The 21,751-nt window shown below is 50.1% G+C and overlaps 1 protein-coding gene across 2 annotated transcripts in view; it reads right to left on the bottom strand.

Annotated features, from left to right (window-relative positions):
- The window catches only part of KCND3 (potassium voltage-gated channel subfamily D member 3), a gene marked incomplete at its 3' end in the record, with an annotated part of 198,201 nt that extends 177,592 nt beyond the window's left edge, over window positions 1-20,609 (bottom strand). For both annotated transcript variants that reach the window (XM_081306679.1, XM_081306680.1), the window contains exon 1: window positions 19,432-20,609. In XM_081306679.1, the coding sequence (XP_081162805.1) occupies window positions 19,432-20,537 (1,106 nt within the window). In that variant the 5' untranslated portion in view covers window positions 20,538-20,609. The remainder of the gene's footprint in view (window positions 1-19,431) is intronic.
- Between the last annotated feature and the right edge of the window lie 1,142 nt (window positions 20,610-21,751).

Here is a 21,751-nt window from a genome sequence, read left to right as displayed (position 1 = left end):
GGTAAGCAGTAGAGCACCAAGAGCGTCCCTTCCTCAGAGGCCTGAGGTACAAGAGAGGCTTCCTGAATGGGCACAACGCCCGAGCCACTTCTCCCTTTTCCTTCTTGAACCACAGCTCTCCATGGCCCACTGTTGGGGCCTGACTCTTTCCCCGAGATGGCTTCATAGCAGAACCCAAATGTCCAGGACCCCACCAGTTATTTAGGGCTTGAAATCTGGGCCCAGAGGAAATATCCCAGAGCCAAAGGTTCTGTGTTACAAAGGAGGAAGATCCTCAGAGGGTTTGATACAAGTCCCACTTAGCAAACCTGAGGACAGCTAACAGCCTTCAGTCACCCTGCAAATAGAGCCCACCTGGGGCTGTGGATGCTACCCGAGCTGAAGACCAGCCAGGGCCTTGCTTCCTTGCCTCCCTCCCCACAGCAAGACCTCAGGCTCCCAGGGTTCCCAAGAGCATGGTACCTCCTCTAGCCCCGACAGTGGCCAGGGACAGAACACTGAAAGATCCTTGGGGAAACTCAGGACAGAAGTGAGGTAAGGGGAGACATCCCGTGGTGACCGCACAGGCAGAGTGAGGAGAGGCTTGATTGACATAAATTGCTTCAACTCCCGGGGAGATACCTTCTCCTGAACCCCCTTTCTCCTATAAAGATGGGAATAAGCTGAAGTCCCCAGGGATATAGAAGAGAACAGAACAGACTGTTTCCAGAGCGATTTTCACGGCACTCATTTTTCTATTTCTTAATGAGGAGCCCGAGGGGATCCTGGGGCCTTGGCAGTAGGAGAGGTTAGCGAGTGATTGGGGAACCCCATCCCATCAGCTTTCCATGATAAGGGAGCCCCCCTCTTCCATGGGGTGCTGCCCTGTCCACTCCACTCTCCCTACCAGGGCAGCAGGGAGGGGGCCTAGACAGGGGCACCTTCGACCATGCTCTTGTCCTGGGAGGAAGCAGTTCAGCTCAGGGCGAAGCTCTCTCTGTCCAGGGACCTGGGCCACAACCTGGCCCAGTTTGCTCCTCTCTGGCTCAGCTGCCAGAGATTGGCGGCCAGGATTCTAGCTGGCCACAGAGGGCCTGTCCACCTGGGCTCATCACAAATGCGATGGGCATCCTCAGCTGTCCCTCAGAAAGCAAATGTCAGTGTCAGAAAGGCCACTGTGCTCTGAGCAGCCCCATCACTCCCATCAAAACTCATTGGCAACAAGACTCCTGGTCTTTGTTGCATGTGTCCAGTTCCCTACTCACTCATCCCAGATAAACTGTTTTCTTGTTCACTCCAGGCAGCTCCGGGCAAGGGAAGAGTGGAGGCTCACATGATGCTTTGGATGGTCCTTTCTTTTGTCCCTGGGTGTCTGAAGGCCAGGATTGACTTCTGCTTCGAGCCGGGGGCACAGGCTGCTTTGCAAAGCCCGTAACCTCCCTAGCAGCGGCCGGCATTTACCATGCTCCTTCCCTCTCGGCCCCTCTTCCCACCTACAGTCTGCAAGCCTTCTCTTCCCATCCCCTATGCTGAAGATGTGCGTCACGGAAGGGAAATGAGAGGGGACCCAGTGGGATGTTGACCTAGGGAAAAGGATGTTTTAACAGAGGCCAGAGGAAAGCATTTGAAGATCTCATGGCATAAAGAGAACATCTCCAGGAAATAAAGTCATCTGGGTTCCAGTCTGACCACGGCTGCTGCCCAGCTGATGCTGGGGCTATCATCTCAGCTTCCATCCATGTAAGAGAAGGGGCTCGACTAGATCCCATCAGGCCCATGTCAGTGATGCCCACAGAGCGGAGCCCTTGGGCGGCTCCAGTCCCATTTCTGTTCTCCCCACTGTTTCTGCCCTGCGTTTCCCTGGCCTGAGTTGCTGGCACACCATCTGGTACTACTGGGTGAGCCAAGAGTTATTTACCAGTGACAGCTCTGTTCATCTGGCCATTGCCACCCATGTGCAAGGACAGAAGCGCTCATCCAAAGCCATCGATGGCTAATATTGAGCCCTCACATGTGCTGGGCCCTGGTCTAGGCACTTAATAAACATCATTGTATCCAGTTCCCATGGCAACCCTCATTTGCCAGAAGAGGGAACTGAGCTTCACAGGTGGACTTTGCTTGATGACGCTGTCAGAAAGTGGCAGAGCTGTGGGGGCACCCAGGCCTGCCTGCCTTGCACAGTCCATGCTCTTACTAACCTATCTGCCAGTGGGGGGCTCCTGAGACAAGCCAGGCCTGGCCCAACAGGTGCAAGGGGTGTGGCTCAGGCTGCCATTAGAACCTCAGGACAGGACAAGCCCAGGGCTCTTTCTCCTTTGGCCTGGAGCAAGCTGCAACAGGCCTCCAAATGCAAGTGACTGCACTAGAGGACTGCACCACTCCCCTCTCTGCCTATTCACCGCTTTCCCCACCTCGACCAGAACAGCCATATCAGTCATCACATCCCACACTTGAGATCCCCTGCCTGGGCACCGGCTTTAGCACCTTGGTGGAAACAACTAGGACTTTTGACCAGGCTGAAGTCCACGTGGACCCCTAGCCTGTTCCTTCCTCCCCTCTGTTTCTCACCATGAAATGCAGCCTACTGGGTTCCTGGTAAGGACCCCATGGTGGGTTACAAAAATGACCACCTGTTCTTCCCATCTTTGTACTCACACCTGATGTGATGTGATAGGATGCTCCTCCTTTCCAAAGGTGGAATCTTTCTCTACTCTTTGAATCTGGGCTTGGCCATTTGATTTCCTATGGCCCTTAAGACATCAGCAAAACTGGAAAAGAGCTTTATACGTTGGGACTTGACCTCTTGGGCAGCAGCTGGGAGCCCTGCAACTGCCACCATCTGAGGCATCTGGACTAGTCTGCAGGATGGTGAGAGACCTGAGCCCAGCCATCCATCCCTGCTGCCCTGGGCGTTCTCGAGCCAGCTGCCAGATATGTGAGCCAGGCCACCCCCAGCTGAGCCACAGATGACCAGGAGAACAGCTGACCAGCCAGCCAGATGAGGACAACTGCCCAGGCCACTCAAACCCACAGAATCATGTGACATAATAAATGTTTATGATGTAAGCCACTGGATTTCCAGGGTGGTTTGTTGTGTAGTAAATGAATTCTAAACTCCACAAAGGAACTGATGAAGGTGCTAGAAAATAAGTCCTGCAGGAGAGAGTGGCAGTCTAATGCAGTGGTTTGGGGGCTTCTGGGGGCAGAATGTCCGAGTTTTAAACCCTTCTCAGCCACTGAGTAGTTGTGCGACCTTTGACAAGCTGCTTAATCCCCCTGTACTTCAGTTTGCTCATCTGTAAAGTGGAGATGATAGTCATGTCTACTTGGTGGGGTTGTTGTGAAAATGGGTTAATACACAGAGCACTTAGAACACGGCCTGATCTACCATGTGAGGGTTTGCCAAAGTCCCAATAGTTGGAGGGTTCTTACACAAAGGAAGGGCGTCCATCAGATCTCTAGCTCCTGAGAGGGCTGACCTCAGGCAGCGAAATGACCCTATCATGAGGGACAAAAGTTTGACATCAGGAAAGACTTCCCGAATAGGGAGTATGGCTAGATGCAAAAAAGGTTCTGGAATATCTTTTAGGCAGATGGCCTTCTGAGGCCAAGAGAAGCACGGTCAGCAGCAAGGTTCTGCCATCACTGCACCAATGCACACACAGGGTATCCTATTTTAGGGGGGCGGGGATACTGGGGATTGAACTCAGGGGCACTCGACCACTGAGCCAAACCCCCAGCCCTATTTTGTATTTTAGTTAGAGACAGGGTCTCACTGAGTTGCTTAGCACCTCACCATTGCTGAGGCTGGCCTTGAACTTGCGATCCTCCTGCTTCAACCTCCTGAGCTGCTGGGAATACAGGCGTGTGCCACCACACCCAGCTAGTCTTCTCTTTAGAAAGACCTACCAAAGCAAAGCTTTCATGCCCTCAGAATCATCTTACTGCCTTCCTCGATGCAGCATCTCAGAGGGAATTCGTTCTCTGAAAAAAAGAGGAGCAAGAACTCATCCCTTGCCTCCATTCACCCGCTAGGGCCTCTGAATTAACTTCTGGCTATAACTTTACTGAAATTCAGCAGAAGGAGGGAACAGGTACCTATATACCACTATGACTACCTGGGCGTCCAGCCAGGGGCAGGCAGTGCCAGGAGAGGGGCCAAGACTCCCTTTGAGTCACCAGCCTGAGTTCTGGGACCTGACCCTCTTCCCTGGGCCAACATTTTCACTGAGGATGGCTCAGCTGGAACCCTGAGTAGCAGGTGAATAGGGATGACTTCTGAGTCAGAAGAAACTCAGGAGGCTAAAGCAGATATTCCTTGCCTGTGGGCCATGGTATGCAAGTGATAAAGCACCCCTGGTTTCAATCCCCAGAACCAAAAGTGGGCGGGGGGGGGGAATGGTTACAGGCATAGAGACAGACATGGATCCTCTCAGTTTCCAAGGTGGTTGGGTGGGGTGTGAGCAGAACCCCTCATCAGCCTCAAGCAGCCTGGCCAGCCCCAGGTCAAAGAGCAAGGTTAAACACAAAGCCAGGTGACCACACCGAAAAGCACGGTTCCAAAGCAAAATACTACCAAGCCTAAATGGGAAGGAGGCACAAACTCAGAGGGGTTCCACTTGGAGCAGAACAGAAGGTGATATTTTTAAAATTCTTGCTGTTACTAGAAGGTTACACACCAGAATAAGATGGGGATGGGACTGACTCTGGATCTTGCAAAGTTGGGAAAAGGAGGGGTATTATCCTCTCCACTGAGGTGGGGCTAACCATTGCCAAGAAAGGAGCCCTGGGTGCCGAGGCCCCAGAGAGGGCTGCCTCCTTCACCTTTCTCCCCATCTCCTTTCACCGCTTACGCGCCTAATTATAAGTGTCACTCCAATTCATTTGATTTATTTTCTGTGCCTGGCAACCATACCTGGCAATCATTTGGGGACCTGAACACATGGTTAGCACGCCAGGAATGTTTGTTGAATGAATCAAGGCCATAGGCAACACTGAATTCAAGTTGGCATCCACAGCTGGAAGCCCTGCTGCCCTCTGCCCACCCACCCCAATACTTTTTTTGTGTGTAAACCAGACTACAGATCCAACGACTGCTGGATCTCCCTGGTTCAGGAACCAACCCCCAGCAACTCTCTTAGGATTCTTTACGTTCAGAGTCAATTTCTGGGGAGAAGCGGTAGGTGGGTGGATGAGGAGATCAGGATGATGCTTCTGGTGTAAGAGGGTCACCTCTCAGCCTACTAATCTTCCAAGAATAGAGGGACTCCGGTGGCAGAAAGGAAACAAGTACCTAGAGGTTTCCCGTTTCAATAATGGCCCAGGTTATCCTGAGAATTTTCCCCTCCATACCACTCTCAGCCAGCAGGCCTTCTCTCCCCCCAACCTGCTCCCCTCACCCATAATATTTATACACTCCTACCAGGTCTCTCTCTTGCGTGATTTCTCAGGATGAAACAGATCTGATGATCCCTGATCATCTGATCCAGATTCCTGCTTCATCTGGACTGGAACTCTCCCAGAGCTACATACCCTGCTACCCTGCCCCAAATTTGGGTATCTCCTCCCTTGCTTTATGCCACAAAATGCACAACCCTGGCGCCCAACTCGCTGTCTAATGGTGCTTGGTTAAAGTTTTAGCTTTCGGTGTGTTCAACCATACTCTAGCAGGTGCTTCTCATTCTGTCCAAAGGGAACAGGCAGGACTATGATGAGGTGGCAGTGGGCGGGTGCACATTGCTGAACCCCTTCTGAGGCACTCTACTGCGAGCTGGGGCCCAGGACCAGAGCCCTTGACTTTGAGAGGCCAAGGGTGCATGTGCAAGCAGGGGCTGTTTCATCCAGGCTTTATGATGGCAGGAGCTTTCCTAGGAGAGGACTCAACTCACCTGGCCCCATTACACCATACTTCCCCTTCACTGTCACCAACTTACCACCTGCTCTCTGTCCTCCACCCCTCTGAATACTGGATAGAAAGCCAATGATACGTTCACAGCCCAAGAGAGTCCACACACTTACCCTTTCCCCAGTCCTCTGTGATCATTTAATGGTTGACTTCATTCAAATAATAGAAGATAATATACACCAAGCTGCCCACACGGATGCTAACAGCAATCTATAGATCCTCCTGCACTCCTGGGAGCTCATCAGAAAATAATGGATGTGGAGAAAGGAAGGGCCATTTACAGACTATCAGGATAATAGTGGAAGGATGGGGTGGGGCAGGTAGGAGGTGGAGGTTATCAGGGAGGTGGGGTGGTAGGAGGCAATGGAGGGGGTGGGGATGCCAATCATCCCCAGAATCCATCCACCCATGCTACAGGGTCCTTGGCTATCCATTCCAAAGGGGCTGATAAGAACCTTAGGTGGTGGCTCACCCAGGGAATCTCCATGGCCCAGGGGGATTGGATCTGGCAGGGCTGGATCCAGGTCATTCTAAGTCTGTGCTAGGACAGATACTCTAGGGTCTTCTTGACACCAAATCCCCAAGAATTAAATTTTCTGACCATAATTATCCCTGCCTTCCAGAACTACTTCCTTACAGAACCTCTGGTTTTTCACAGCCCTTGGACTTTGGGAGTTTAGACAATGTAGATCTGAGTTCAATACAAAGAGGAGGTTTATGATCACTGACTTGTCTCCAGCAATGGAATGGACTGCATCAAAAAGGGTAAGGTCCCCATTTCTAGAATGTTCAGCAGACCTGTTGTTGAAGGGAGTCTAGCTCTGAAAGGCGATAGCAAACTAGACTCTTTCTAAATCTAAGACTCATGGGGCTTAAATGTCTGTCTGATCTCACCCTTTAAAAGCTTCTTGGTCCCAGGGTTAACATCTGATCTTTCCCTTCACATGGCCCAACAGAGGTGTCTAGGGAGCTAGAGTCACAATTCCCTGCTGTCTCTAGGCACAGCACTCCAGCCCTAGGTCACAGAGGTCAGTGACCTTGTTGACTATGTCATATTGGCTCACCATCAATCAATCCCTCTGGGGGAGTCTCCAAAGAAGGACCTCCCAAGCTTCTCTGCAGATTTGCATTTTGATGGATGCTTTGGCCAAGGATCCTTTTAACTTCTGCCTCTTTGGAGAAGGAGAAATGAAAAGGGGAGGTTGCTGGTGCCCTGCCATTTAGAGGCTGGTTCTCCAGGCTGTGGATTATCCAGGCTACTGGGTTAATGACCCATTTTCCTTGGAAGAGGGAGAGACGTAAGGCGCATGTAACCGTGATAGGTGGTGATAACTCACTAGATGCAACCCATTTATTATTTGGAAGAGGACACTGAGGACCAGAGAGAAGAAGTGACCTGCCTGAGGTCACATAGCCTACCAAAGTAGGTTTTACATAGCCCTACTCCAGCCAAAGGATTCAGCCACCCCACATAAGCCAATTCAGGCATAAAACACTGAACTGGTTGCATGAACACAGCAGCCTCTACTCTTCAGATGAGAAGCTGACCTTACATGGGAATATTCGGAACATCAAACACGATGTGTGGGGGTGGGGAGGGGAGGGGCATAATAATCTCTCTAAGCCTTGCCCAAACTGAGCATGCCAGTTGAGTTGCAGAAGAATGTTTTATTAATCAACACAATGCCCTTTGCTCACGTGATTTGAGATTCTGAGGGAGGACAGGGGAGGGAACCAGGTGCTTGGCTCAGAAGACAGGGACACAAGTCCTCAGGTGCAGAAATCTCGGGAGATTTCTCCCGTCAGCTACTGAATGCAGAAGAGAAATGGGAGGAAAAAGAAGGGGGAAAGAAAAACCCTAGGGTCACCTATTGTTCTTCCTCCTGCCCGTGCAGAAATGGCATGAAAGAGGCAGACCGAATCCCATGGCCACAGCGTCAGAAAAGCCAACGAAGGGGAGTGAGGGCCACAACTCAGGAGGGGGGATGGCACCTGATCACTGGGATCCCTCCAGGAGGCTGCAAGGCAGGGCTTTGACACCCCAGGGCTGACATTTTCCAGAAGGATCCTCCCCCTCCCCACCCGTCTCCCAGAGCTGAGAGAGGTCACAATCACCAGGAGGGGCTATTGCTAAGGGAGCACAGGGGTCTGTCAGAACCCGTGACAAGCACAGGCCCCCACCAGGGCTGCTGCCCCTCATTCCGAGACTGTGGGGACTGGCTGTGTCCGGCTCCTGCTGGCTGAGCTGCGGTCCTTCTTGTGGGCAGGGAGGGGCCGGCTAAAAGGCTAAGTAGTGTCCAAAGGCAGCTTAGGGTTGGGCAGGGATGCCACCGATCCCTAGACTGGGACAGTAGCAGCCAGGCCACCTGGGACCAGAGCCTCTCCAGAGGACATGGCTGACGATTCTGAAAATGTTATTATAAAAGATAATTATACAGGGCATTTACAGTTGTTCCTCTCCCATACATTTTTGGAGAGGGTGGAGGAACAGATTCTATTAGAATACACTGAAAGATCCCCTGTTCTTTTTAGTCTTCCCTCTTTTTCACCAGCGTATCCCCTGTTGTGAACTCCCTGCCTGCCTCGTGTGTCCATGTCACTGTGGGCCCAGCGAAGCCTCAACACCCACACTTGCGTGTCCACTGGTCTCGTCTCCCTTGACTCTGACCTTTCCTTTGTCGCGTCCGCCTGCCACTCATCCTTGTTACCTTTGCCCACTGACCCTGAGAGTCCTCGGTCCCTGCATCTTAGGGAGTCAGGGGGTGCTTATGTCTCCTCCACCCAGGACAGAGGCTGTGGAAAGAGATTTGTCACCTTCCAGGAAATGCAATTTCAGGCTCCCCAATGTCCTTGGAGGGGAATGTGGCCGGTGAGGGACAGTGCCAGCGGTCTCCAGGCACCAGTGATGGCCTCTGAGCCAGCCTCAGTGTTCACAGCTACCAAACATGGGCAATATCTCACTCCTATGGTTATTGGGAGAATTAAATGCATATAAATAATTCATATTCAGCACACACCTGGAACATTGCTAAAGCCCAATAACGTGAGTTATTATTGTTGTTAAGGAGAATGATAGACCCTCAAGGTCAGGGTGAACCTACTTCCACCCATTCAGTCTTCAGTGGGGCTGGCAGACCTATGTTTCTCGTCCTCTGGGTAACAACCCTGAAGAGACTAAACACAGTGATTGAGCCATCACTTCCGTCCTAGAGACGGCCACTCTCTGACACCTTGCCCACCACGGAGGACCATGCTTTATTCCTCGGGCTATGTCCCCACGGCTCTCCCTGCAGGTCAGGCCAATGGCTTCAGTCTCTCCCCTTTACCAGCTTCAGTCCCTTTTTCAGAGCTTCTCCTTCAACCTTTCATTCTCGTTTTATACATTGATTTGTTTATTGTCTGTGGTTCCTGAGAATTTGAGTTGACATTCACAGATTCTTCCACAGACCCCATCACGATGTCCTGTGCATGGGAGACCCACGGTATTTTTGAATGAATGGTCAAATGTGTGAAGGTATTCCATTTCTCCACCATGATCTTTCAAGGACCAACTGAATTGCCACCTCCTTCAAGAAGTCTCCCTGATACCTGCCACCCCTACCTTCTCCTCATACCTTCCTATCTTTCGCTCCTGCTTCTTAGCTTACTGAGCCCAGGAACACAGCTCTGTGAACACAGCCATCTCCATGACTGAACTGGGTTTCCCTACAAGGTCAGTGAATTTGAACACCCACCTCACGGGGTTTGGTCCCCATCTTCCTTGTCTCTTTGTGACCCCTCATATCAACTAGGCCTAGTTCACGGTGACACATGCTTGCTGAATTATTGAGCCACAGTAGCTCACCCGGAGCTCAAGACAGGAGTGCCCCTAGAGGCGCAGGTCAGAGGATGTGCTGAGTGATGTCAGGGGTGCAAATGACATTTTTCTCCAAGGAGAAGAAGGAAACAAGCCGGAGTAGCAGTGTCTCAAGTCCCTGGAAGGTCTGCCCAAGGGTTTCTCACTTTAAGGATCAGGACAGTGCTACCCACAAAGGCTGGACCACTCCCAATCACCCTCAGCCAGGCAGAGACAGTTCTTTGGTCTGTGACCATTCAGACCCTCACCACCCATCTATGTGACAATGTAAAGGTCCCTTTATTAATTTTATTAATTTTTTTTTCAGCAGAGCCCATAAATTTTGCTTTCCTGTGTGGATGCTGTTTATTTATCATTGTAGGAGTCTAAAAATAAGCCTTGTTTTACTCAGAAAACCAATCTTCCCTCTCAGCTCCAACAAAAGCACAGTATGAAAGGGAACTTCCACAGGCCGAGAACAGAGAACAAATGGAAGCTTCTCTGGCAAAGCGGTTGGTTTGCAGGTGGTACCGGCATTCCTAATGGGAATGGGGGTAGGGCATGGGGCAGGAAACGCTCCCCAAGGCCCTCTCCTCTGCCTGCTTTAATTTTTCCTGGGACAGTCTCATCCATTTTTTTTTTCTGCTTTAGCTGATGGTTTTGGAAGCTGCCTCCCTGCTGAGTCTCAGAACCACCTCTCCACCTGTCTGCTGGCCCCCTGGAGGACACCCACCATTAACTGAAAACACTGTAGGTCCAAAGCCAGGTTCATGGCCTCTACCTCCTCTCTTGACCTCCTGCCAACCTGTTCCTTCTCTAATGTCCGCTAAGGCCACACCTCTCGTCATCCACACTCCTGAGTTCCTTTCGACTTCTCCTCCTCCTGGTCTTTCCATTCTAGTCTTTTTTTTTTTCTGCTCTGATACTGTGCCTGCACCAGGTCAGGCTTTCTTTACCTCTTTCTTCATACCTGGCTCAGTCTTCTGGCGGACTGTCCTGGGTCCGGGGATTCCCTTCTGACATTCACCCAGAAGACACCTGCCAAATACATCTTCATGTCCGTACGTCACTGGAGCCCCCAGAGTGGCTCCCTAGTGCCTACTGGCTGAATTCCTTAACCTCATGTTTCAGGTCCTCTGCATCTCTAGCAAACCTGTTGTTCCTGCTTATTTCAAGCCACTTCCCTCTTTGTACACCTGAAATGCTAGCAAACCAGCATATTGGTGAAGCTTCCAAAACATCATGCCCTTTTGCAATTTATTTGGATTTCCATTCCTGTATATTTAAATCCTGCTCGTGATTGTTGGTCTAGCTGAAATGTCACCTTTCCCACAAAGCCAATCATTCCTTCATCAGCCAATATTTATTAAGCATTTATTCTGTTACAAACACTCCTGATCGTTTCGGCACACAGACACTCTTGTGAACATACTCAGATCCCCCATTATGCTGTAAATTTCTTAGAGCTGATCTTTTATTTATTTTTATATCTTCAACACTGCCTAATAATGTGCCTTGCAAATACTGGGTGTTCAATAATATTTGTTGAATCAAGATTCATGCTGTCTGTGGTCTTAATGTTGTTTAGTTTAATTCTCCTAGGGTTTTTTTTTTCTGCTTAAGTATGCATGTCCAGAGAGAAGTAAAAATAAACTAATGATACTTCTCAGCAGCTCTAAGCCTGTAATTATGGTTAACTCTCAGTTATCCATGCCATTGGAAAAAAAAAAAAGAGCATCCAAAAGAATTCCACACGAGAAGCAAAGAAACATTATTTCTATCAGTCTTTGACACGTATTGCATAATTTTTAAGCATCTGATTTGTCATTTTAATTCTGTTTGGCTGATCAGTTGATATTTGCTTTTACAGTCCCTCAATAACTGGCGGGGTGATAGGCACAAAAGGGGAGATGGAGAACTCTGCTGGTTTGGAATGAAACATTTGCTCTGAACAACTTCCAAGGCAAGGCTCCAGATCCTCACAACATCACACGCTCCCAGGTGTGGCCATTTCTCTCCAGTGATAAAAGAGACTCCCAAGACCCTTAAACAGCTCATTATTTGCTAAAGAAGATGACAAGAGCCACCAGGACCAACGGGGTTCTGGGATGGAGGGAGGGCTCTGCTGCCTTCCAGTCTGTTGGCATCGGAAGGTGCCTTGCTGTGCCACTGGGAACCTCTGGATGCAAATCAAAGGAACCGATATTTGCAATGTTGCATCGATAGCCAGATAACGTAGGGGAGAAAGTTCCCCTTTTCCACTTCTGAAGCAAACAAATATCACATGTGGTGACTCGGCAGCTGCATTAGTTGGGGAAAATTGATGCACATTTCATGTGTCAGGGAGCTGAATCCCAGAGAACGGAGCCAGCCTCCCAGAAAATGGTTTCTTTATATAGTTCCATCCATTTATTGTTTGATTGGACTTTCTGTATATTAAATACAAGCTGTTCTGCAGCTCACAGGTATTATAATGTGTTGGCTCGGTGGGAAATAATGAAGGTGATGGGATTTTACAGCATCGCATTACAAAGGAGGCGTCCCCAGCCTCATCCATCTCTCCATCAACAAGCTTGTGTGTGAGGTGGCACTTATATTAAAACGATTTTTCTGATTCAGTTTAATGACACTCATTCGAGTCCTGACACCAGGAATACGATTACATGAGCTAAATGCAATCTTCCTCCATCCAGTCGTGGTCACTGAAGGCTGAGCTCTTCCCTCCTCAGTCCCACCTTCCCATTCACCCATCCTTTGCATTGAGCTGGGTGGAGGGAGGCAGTAGGGAGACAAGGTGGGCATTCTGGCCGGAGGAAAGTGGGTTGGACAGAGTAGGAGGCTGAACTTGAGCTGGGGGCCGGGAGAGCTGAGCCCTTTGGCAGAGAACTTTGAATATCCAAAAGCACCATGATAACACTTCCCTCCTTGTCACAAACAAGTCCTCCTTAGAAGTTGGTTAGCAGTCAATACTGTGCGGTCCTTCCAAAAGAGAGGGACAGGTCTGGTCCCTACTTCCCAGAAAAGAAACACTGACCAGTGGATGAACATTTAAGATACATATGAGCCTTGGGGAGAGCGTCAGCTTCCTAGAAACGCTTGGCTGTGTACAGGGCAGGAGGGGGGCACTCTGCTCCTCTCCCTGGTCTAGAAGAGCTCCCAGGCTGGATGGAGGGTGGATAGGACCCTGCAATGGCCTGGGTCAGGTGCTCACCGAAACAAAAACACTCAAAACAGTGACTGAAGGGCTCCCCCCTCCCCTGAGGACGGGAAGGGCCAGGTCGACTTTTATTTACATGATTTTGAGGCGGAATAATTGCTGCTCCTCGGGAAGAATCCTGTTTGTATTTACGGGTGTATTTAAAGAGGGAAACCCAAACAAAACCAAGCAGAAAGAGATTGAGATTGATTTCGAGAGATTCCGGAAGAGAGCTGTGAAATGAGCACCAGCCTGGAAATCCCTTTCCAAAAACTGCAGCGATTTGAATTACTGAATCGGAAGACAAATCCAACATGAGGCTCCTAGTGCGAAGCACCCAAAGCCTCAAGACTGACCTTGCCCTCCTGGGTAGCCTGAAACCCTGTGCCCACCCCACTCTCTAGGGAGCTCCCGCAGTTGACAAGTGGCCTCTGTTTGGTGTCTGCGTCAAGGCATGATGGTGAACACATATCAGTCCCTTGCCAGGTGCTCAGGAACTGCTTCCTTGGTGCAAAATCCAGGTGTGGATGCTCCCTGCTTATACTCTTGAGATGCTGCGGCTACAACTCAGCTCCTTGGGCTTGTTCTTTCCATGTCGAGATCTCAGCTGCCCTGGGCCTTGGAGCCACCCTGCAATACCTTGAGGCCTCTACTTGTGAAATGCTTCTCCTTGGGCAGGAAAAGATCTTTAGGACTGTGTCTTCCCAGACAGTTCCTTGCTGTACAATTTTGGAATGTGTCCTGTTGCCTCTCTACCTCCAAATTATGCAAAATCCCTCCCTCTTCCCATCTCTACTGTTACCACCACCACCTCTTGCCTGGATTATTGTGCTGGCTTCTCCCCTACATTATACTTACTACCCAGCAGCCAAAGTGATTCTCTGGAACATAAGACGGCGGCTCAAAAACCCTCCAATGGTTTCCCATGCAAAGCAGAGTAAGAGGCAAAGTCCTCGTGGTGGTCGCAAGGAGCCTGTCTGAGCTGCTTCCCCCATTACCTCTCCAGTCTCATTTCCTGGTCCTCTTCTGCCCCCTCTCATGCAGCTCAACCGTTAGGGACTTCCTTGCAATTCAAAGACTAGCAAACCAGACCTCTCCTGCCGGATCTTGCATTTGCTGTTCCTTCTGCCTAGAATGTTGTTCCCCAAGCTACCCACATTCTTTCAAGTCTCTGCTCAGTATCACCTTAACTGAGAGCTTCTTCTTGACCTTCTAATATAACATAATAACTCACTCAGTACTCCTTCACACTCAGTAGTCCCTGTCATGTCATGCTTTATTTTTCTCTGTAGCCTGAGATGATTGTTTGTTAATTTGCTTACTGTCTAGTACTGTCCACTAAGCAGCACAAAACTGTGTTTCCAGGGGCTAATGGGTGTTCAATATATATTTGTTGAATGAATAATTAAATTGAGGGAAGCATCATGGGTAGGGCACTTAGCTATGGCTCCTTTCCTGCTCCTCCTGGGCCCAAGAGTCTGGAGGGGAGCATCGCCAAATAACCAAAAACAATAACAAGGATTGGGTGCAGATTTTCCTTGCAAGAAGGCCCACTTCTGCTAAGGCTAAAGCCTTGTGGAGGGCTTGCTTGGCTCCCAGTCTTTGCCCTGCCCATAAACACCCCGCCTGACGTCTGGCTAACTCAGCTGCTGGCTCTCCCAATGGCCAGAAGATGGTTATCAAATGAGAAAACAGAAGCTGGGCAAGTCAAGGTACAAACCTGTTTGGTTGAACAAATAGATATTAAAGCCCTGTGCTAGGCAAACACCCTACAGTGATTTTTGGTACAAAAATGTGCCTTGAAGAGCTCACAACCTGGGGAAAAAACAAACAGCCAAAGTCAATAAAATGTGGCAATGACAAGACAGAAGAATGCAAGGGCTACACTGGGAGGCAAGAGGAGAGTCCCTATCTCCTGGAGGGACAGGAAGGCCTCATGGAGAAGATGCTGTGGGGTTAAGTTTGAAAGATGATGTGAGTCAGCAAGACACAGGAAGTTAAGAAATGTCACCAAAGAAAGGATTTTGAGGTCCTTTGTTCTCAGTGTCTTATGATCAGTTCCCTGGGCAAGGACCCAGTGGGCACATTAACCAGTGCCCCGACTGAGGCACTTGGGCACTGGGAGGAGGGTTGATGGGCCCTGGAGGCAGCCGATGAAGGTACAGACATACTTCTGGAACCTGATGGGTTAACAAAAACAGATCTCAGACTGACTCCAGTTCTGGCACCAGGAGTGCCCGATCGAGTGCCCCCATCCATAGTGTTCCTGTCTCGTTCTCCTAAGCCAAGTGTCCCTGTCTCCTGGAACTCAGGCAAGCCCCTTCCAGGATTGTATTTTAAAGGGAAATGCAAATCACCTGGAGGCTGCTTTGTGCCTGGAAGAAGTAAAAATCGATTCTGTTTTCGTTAAAGTGATTTTTTGGACACTGTCAAAAGCTCTCATCTCAGAGCACAGGGTGACAGATAGGCTGCCGTTCTCAATTACGTAACTGAGCCGACCGGGCAGCAGAGGGCCATCTCATCAGGAGCAGACACGGCTCCAGCCATTCCCAAGCCCGATTCCCCTTCTCTAAGATACCCAAGAGTGACCCCATTCCATTCAGGCCTGGAACTGGCCTTCTGCAACCCTTGTGGATGCCTGCTCACCAGGCTTTCCTTCCACATGCTCTCCTGGTCCCCACCTGAGTTCCCCTGAGGGACTGGCTGGGGCAGTCCAGGCCCACCGTGAGGCTGAGCAAAGTCAACCAAATGAAGAAGGGAAATCTGCTTTGAAAAGGTTTACGTCACATAATACATTCTCGAACTAGTTACGTTGGTCTTATTGAATATTGGGAGTTCTATGTTATCCCTTCCCCTCTGCTAACTCAGATAATTGGGAATTTATTTTATTTATAGCATCAATTATGAATATGGAAATTAATCCTTGAATGGTGAATTTCCGGAATTCAACTGTCAAGGGAGCGCACAGAAAGTCTGGGCAGAGCTCCGGGGTCTCTCCCACCAGCACAAGAGGCTGTAAAGGAAAGCCACCCTCAAGCCCGGGTGGCAGTTTGGACTGTTATTGTTCTTGTGTGTGGAAGGAACGTGAGAACATTAAATAACCGGTAATCATTGGCTCCAGGAGATCCCTCCCTGGGGGACGCTAGTAACTCATTGGCAAAGTGCTGGAAAAGCAGGCAGAGATGGCAACGGAACTAGGAAGAGCCAGCACCTCCCCTCAGCACATCAGCCCTCCTCCTGTCAGCCAGCCCGGCTCTGCAAAGCAGCTGACGACCGTCCCTCTGCAAAAACGGAGCTTGGGAGAGGAGTAGGGCAAGGGCAGTCTGGAGACAGGAAGAGGTAGGTGTCTGCTGGGAGGTGTTGGAAGCAGGGACACTCTGGCAGAGAACTGGTCCTTGATATCCCACGGCCACCTGAGGCTCAACTGCCAGTGCAGAGTCAGACAGAGATAGGCTTTTCCCAGTGGTTGAGAAAAGCTACAACTAGCCAGTGAATGTGCTCAGGACAGGCACCAGCCAGGGGAGAGAAAAGGTTTCCCCAACTGAGTCAGCAAATCCTCCAGTAAGAACAGCATCTCCACAGTCCTGCAGAGCATCTCAGTGGACAGATCAAGTCACCAAGTAAAGGTCCCTCTCCTCTCTTCCTGGGAACCAAGACTTGGATCTATACCCTTAAGAGAGAACAGACATGTCCAAAGGGGACTGAGGACAGCATCAGGCCAAGTGAATGGAGCAGGAGCCCCATTTAACCCGACCCATGCATTAAAAAGCCTTTTGTCAAGCATCTGCTATGGAGAGTCAAGCAAAGGAGCCTGGTAACGGTGCCAACTGCCAACTTAGGTCAAAGTCAGAGTAGCCTGATCCGGCACTGAGCTCCACCAGCCAAGATGGAGGGGGGAAGAAGAGGCTGCTTTCTCGTAATGTATCTGAGTTTAAGGAAGACACTGCTGAATGGTTTCCTTTCTTGCCCGAATGGTTCTCCTCCCAGAAGTGAGACAGTTTAATGCATGGGGAAGGAAGACAGACTTGTTTACTGTAGGTGTGGGGTGAGCAAACCCACAGGCCCACGGTTGGGGAACCATGCTTCACTCCAATGCAAGCATCCTTCTCATCATTTTTACTTTCACTCTTAGAGTCTGTCTGCTCCCCCATCTCCATCCTAAGAAAGTAAATAGGAAGCCAAGACTGTCCAGCCCTCACGCTGGACTTGCCCCTTGAACTACAGGGCAAATGCTAAAGGAAATTAGCTGTTTCTCTGGCAGCAGTAAAACACTGGATCTTGCTACGAAAACAGCCTTTAATATCTAAGGCAGTACTTTAAACTGCCTAGAAAGAAATGTTTCATGTATAAAATTTCTGTGCCTGGTACAGTGCCTGAAATGCAGTACTCACTGAGCGGATGTTTTCTTGACTAGTAATATGACCTGAATAGAATATCATACCCTGAGGCCATCTAAAGAGGCAATAAATCTGAAGGTCTGATTTCTATCTCTGGGCCCTGGTGGATTGAGAACGAGTGGGGTGATAGAGTGAAAAAAAAATGGGCAGAAGGCCCTAGCTTTTGAAAATTAGCTCTGCCCTTTATCTGTGATTATGGGAAATTTACTTAACCTCTCTGAGTCTCACCTTTTGTATCTTTAGAGGGTATAGAATTGTTCCTACTTAGCAGGACTATTGTGAAGACTCAGAGCTAATATATGCAAAGTGCTTAGCACAGTGCTGACACATAGTAGACGCCCATATGTTGTTCTACTAATAATAAAAAGTAACGGGCAGGTGGCCAGTGAAGTTTCCATTGATGTCCTCTGAAACGATTTAATTTTAATTCTGACATCCATCAGTCTACTCAGGGTTTATTCCTATAAAAGTTTCTCCCTCTGTTGTCATGAGTCCTATCAAAAGGAACCTGAGGACACTGGCAGTCAGGGCCATATCAGGAGAATACCTTGGGGTCCGGGGTGTGTGTCCCTGGCCATGGGTGAGGTCCCCTTCAGGAAGGTGAAGGGATGGTCTGGTAGCCACAAAAGTGCCTCTTTCTCCTGACAGCAGTCAGCTTCCAGGCCCATTTTATACTTCAATATCCCAGTATGCCCAAAAGTTCACATCTACCACTTGAACCAGAAAAAACAAAGTCAAATAACCCCAAATTCTTACCCACCCCAGGCGAGCAGCTACTTGAAAAAGAGAATGTGTGTGTGAGTGTGTGAGTGTGTGTGTGTGTTGGAGTGGGAGGAAGGGGCAGGGTGACTTCTGTTAGACATAGAGGTAAAGGAAATGTCCCCATCAAATGTGGCCTTCACAAATGGATTATGACACCCTTGCTCTCCCCCTTCCCCTCCCTTGTGGCAGAATGACAAATATAATCTTTTTAAAAGGTCCCATCACCTGCTCAGTCATTCCCAATAAGCATACGCAGCACTATGGAAAAACCGACACCACCGCCATGGGGTTCCCGCCAGGAAAAGAAATCAAATCACCAGGATGCCACCAGTGGCATTGTCAAAGACCAAATAAAAAGCGTCATGAATTCTCCATCAGCAATATAACGCTCCCTGGCCTAAGCAAATATAGACCCAGCATATGAACTGTGGAGGGATTTTGCATTCGCCTCAATGGCTTCCGACAGCTGAAGCAGAAACCCCTATGAAATCCATGTCTCCATAAAGATGCCTTTATTGGCTCTCATCCAGTTAGGGTGAAGACTGTAATCTCCTTCCTGAGTCCCCTGCTTCTGAGACCTCCCTGAGCACCTCTCCCTCCCTATGATGATGCTGCCACTTCTGTCTGACCATGTGATCCATTCAGATGATCTCACTGCTACCCAGGTGGGCCAGGTCATTCCATCATTGATTCAGGCTGAGAAAGCAAGACTTTCCTCCTTTAGTGAGAAAAGAGAAAACAGGTGCCTCACTTTTTAGGCAAAACCCCAGTTCAGGGTCACTTAGAGAAAGTCTGCTTAGAGCAACTGAACCCTTGATCATTTGTGGCAGCAGAGAAAAAAAAAAAGGCAAATGAGAAAACAGCTGGCAAATATACTAGGAAGAATCCAGAAAGAATGCTCTGGGTGTCTTCTGGGGAGGGAAATCTACACCTTCATTACCACATTCACTGAACTTCTCACAACCCTCTTCCTCCCCACCACAGCCCTTAGAGGCGCAGATGCTCCTAAGGATACAGCCATCAACTCCCTGGACCCCACATCTCTCTCTCTCTCTCTCTCTCTCTCTCTCTCTCTCTCTCTCTCTCACACACACACACACACACACTGCATGGCTGACAAACGAAATGGTGACTTAATTTTCCACCTTTTATAAAACACATGCCCCAGCCCCAAAAGAATCAATTCAGAGCAGCTCACACGCCCCAACAAACCACTCATGTTCTGTTTCCCTCGTGGTGATGCTCTCGGACTTGGATGAGGTACTCCCTGCTCCTCTCCCCAGGCCTGATACCAGTCCGAAGCTTCACGGTCCACCCCACCTCCACCCTCGTGGAGTCTACCAGTGTGCTGACTTACCCCAGTGTGGTCATGGTGACAATGGTGTACCAAAAAGAGGCTGGGATGCTGGTGAACTTGCTGGCAGAGGAGCCCTTCTCGGCGTAAAACATCACAGTGGCAAAGATGATGATGGCCATGGTGAGGGAGAAGAGGAGAAAGCCCAGCTCCGAGGCGCAGCTCTTCAGGGTGTAGCCCAGGATCCGCAGGCCCTGGGAGTGGCGCGAGAACTTGAAGATCCTAAAGACGCGGAAGACCCGGAGCGTGACGAAGGCCCCGGACACGTCCTCGTTGTTGGTCATGACCAGGCCGATGTAGTAGGGCATGATGGCCACCACGTCGATGATGCTCATCACGCTGCGGATGAAGCGGTAGCGGCTGGGCGCCGCGAAGAGCCGGAGGAGGTACTCCACCGTGAAGATCATGACACAGGCCGTGTCCAGGCAAAAGAAGGCCACCGAGTAGCGCTCTCCGCACGGCAGCTCCTTGCTGCCGGGGACCGTGCCACAAGGCACCGTCTCCACCACGTTGGTGATGACCGAGACGGCAATGAAGAAGCCAGTCACGTAGTAGAAGACCAGGGCCAGGGTGCTGGTGTGCGGGTTCTCGAAGGCGCGCCACATGGTCTGGCGGAAGCTGAGCGAGGGCATGGACTCCTGGTTGTTCTCGGAGTCGTTGTCGTCCATGAGCCGCTCGGCGTTCTCGCGCTTGCGGTCCTTGTACTCCTCGTAGCAGCAGTCGCCGATGATCTCGGGGAGGATGCCGTAGAAGGCCAGCTCGTCGTCGTAGGCGGAGATGCACTCGTAGCGCGGGTAGTGCAGCTTCCCCGTGCGGTAGAAGTTGAGCACGCAGCGGAACACTTCCGGGTCCCGGTCAAAGAAATACTCCTTGGTGTCCTCGTTGAAGAAGAATTCCTTCTCGGTGCTTCCCAGCAGCGTGTCCGGGTAGCGCTCCAACGTGGTCCTCCAGGTCTGGAACCGCCGCCCGCTCACGTTGAGGACGATCAGCTCATCCTGCCGCTTGTTCTTGTCGGCCGGGGCTAGGGGCATGGGGCAGTTGGCCACGGGCATCCACCCAATGGCCGCAGCCCGGGCGAAGGGCAGCCAGGCTGCAACTCCAGCCGCCATGGTGACTCCAGCTCTTGGGCCGGGAACTGCGTGGACACTTTGCACACCAGCTTGGAGTTAGCTCGGCGACCCCTGGGAGACGGGAGAGAGCAGAGAGAGGAGGGCTGAGTCCATCTTGAGTCACCGGCAGGAAAAAGAACAGAGGAAAGGGTCACTGGTGGGTGAAACAGTCTCCAAGACGACTTGATAAAACAGAAACCATCACAGAGAGGGGACTTGATTTTTTATTTTTTTTCAGTCCTCCCCACTTAGGGAGCACACCTAGCAGGGGGTGGGGCATCAGGGCGGGATCACCAGATGTTGAGGACTGACTGACAAATTGTCAAGTTCCGAGAGAGGGCTCGGGAGCATTTGGAGGGAGAGCCTCTTTAGCAGGAAGATGTGGGAAGACTCGGGTAATAATCAGCTCTGAAAGGTTATGGCGTTATTACGAATTTAAATTGGGAGAGGGTAAATGAGTTCTCATTAAACGAATTTAAAAGTGGGATAAACATGCTAATTTTTATTTCACTTCATCCACCAGGGTAATCAGGAATGGGGTGTGGATGAGAGAGATCAACTAAATAGATCCTTTCTATTCCTCCCTGGGGAGGGAGAGGCTGGGGCTACCCAGGTCTGGAAAACTCTCTGCCACCCACAGGTGACCACAGTAGGCCTAGCTTAGTGAAGCTCTGTCCTCATCCTGTGGGAGGAGTCTGTCTCTGGCAAAGTGCTACTTTTGGGGATACTTGGTCTTGCTTCTGTCCCTGTTAACTTAATGTCTAATTATGCCCCTAAGAACCCTGATGGAAAGACATAGTTGTGAGGCTGGTCAGGATCTCTTGGATTCTTGGTTCACCTGGCTTCCATGTATTGTCCCTCTCCCTCCCCAGAGGAAGCTGATCTAAGTCCTGCCATCCCTATCCTATATTCCTTGCTTCCCATCTCCATCTGCCCAGCATCCATAGCTCCTTCTAGTTATATAACAATACTCCTTCCCAAGCCAGCCTCTCTCACCTGGCCCTGCTCCACCCTTGGAGATTCCTCCAGAGCTGGGCCACCTTGTCCCTTCACCCACAGCTCTCTTTATTTCCCTATCACCTGCATGAATGGAGAGGACAGTGGCATGGAGAATTATATTTGGCTTTGGGAAGCACATTTACCTCCCCAAATCTGGTTTTTTAAAGATGATAGTGAAATGACTCTGCAATCCCCAAATGTACACCATCTGTAGG

This window comes from Spermophilus citellus (genome assembly GCF_964194105.1).
Source record: "Spermophilus citellus genome assembly, chromosome: 9".
NCBI classification, from domain to species: Eukaryota; Metazoa; Chordata; class Mammalia; order Rodentia; family Sciuridae; genus Spermophilus; species Spermophilus citellus.
This window is presented reverse-complemented; position numbering and strand designations above follow the sequence as displayed.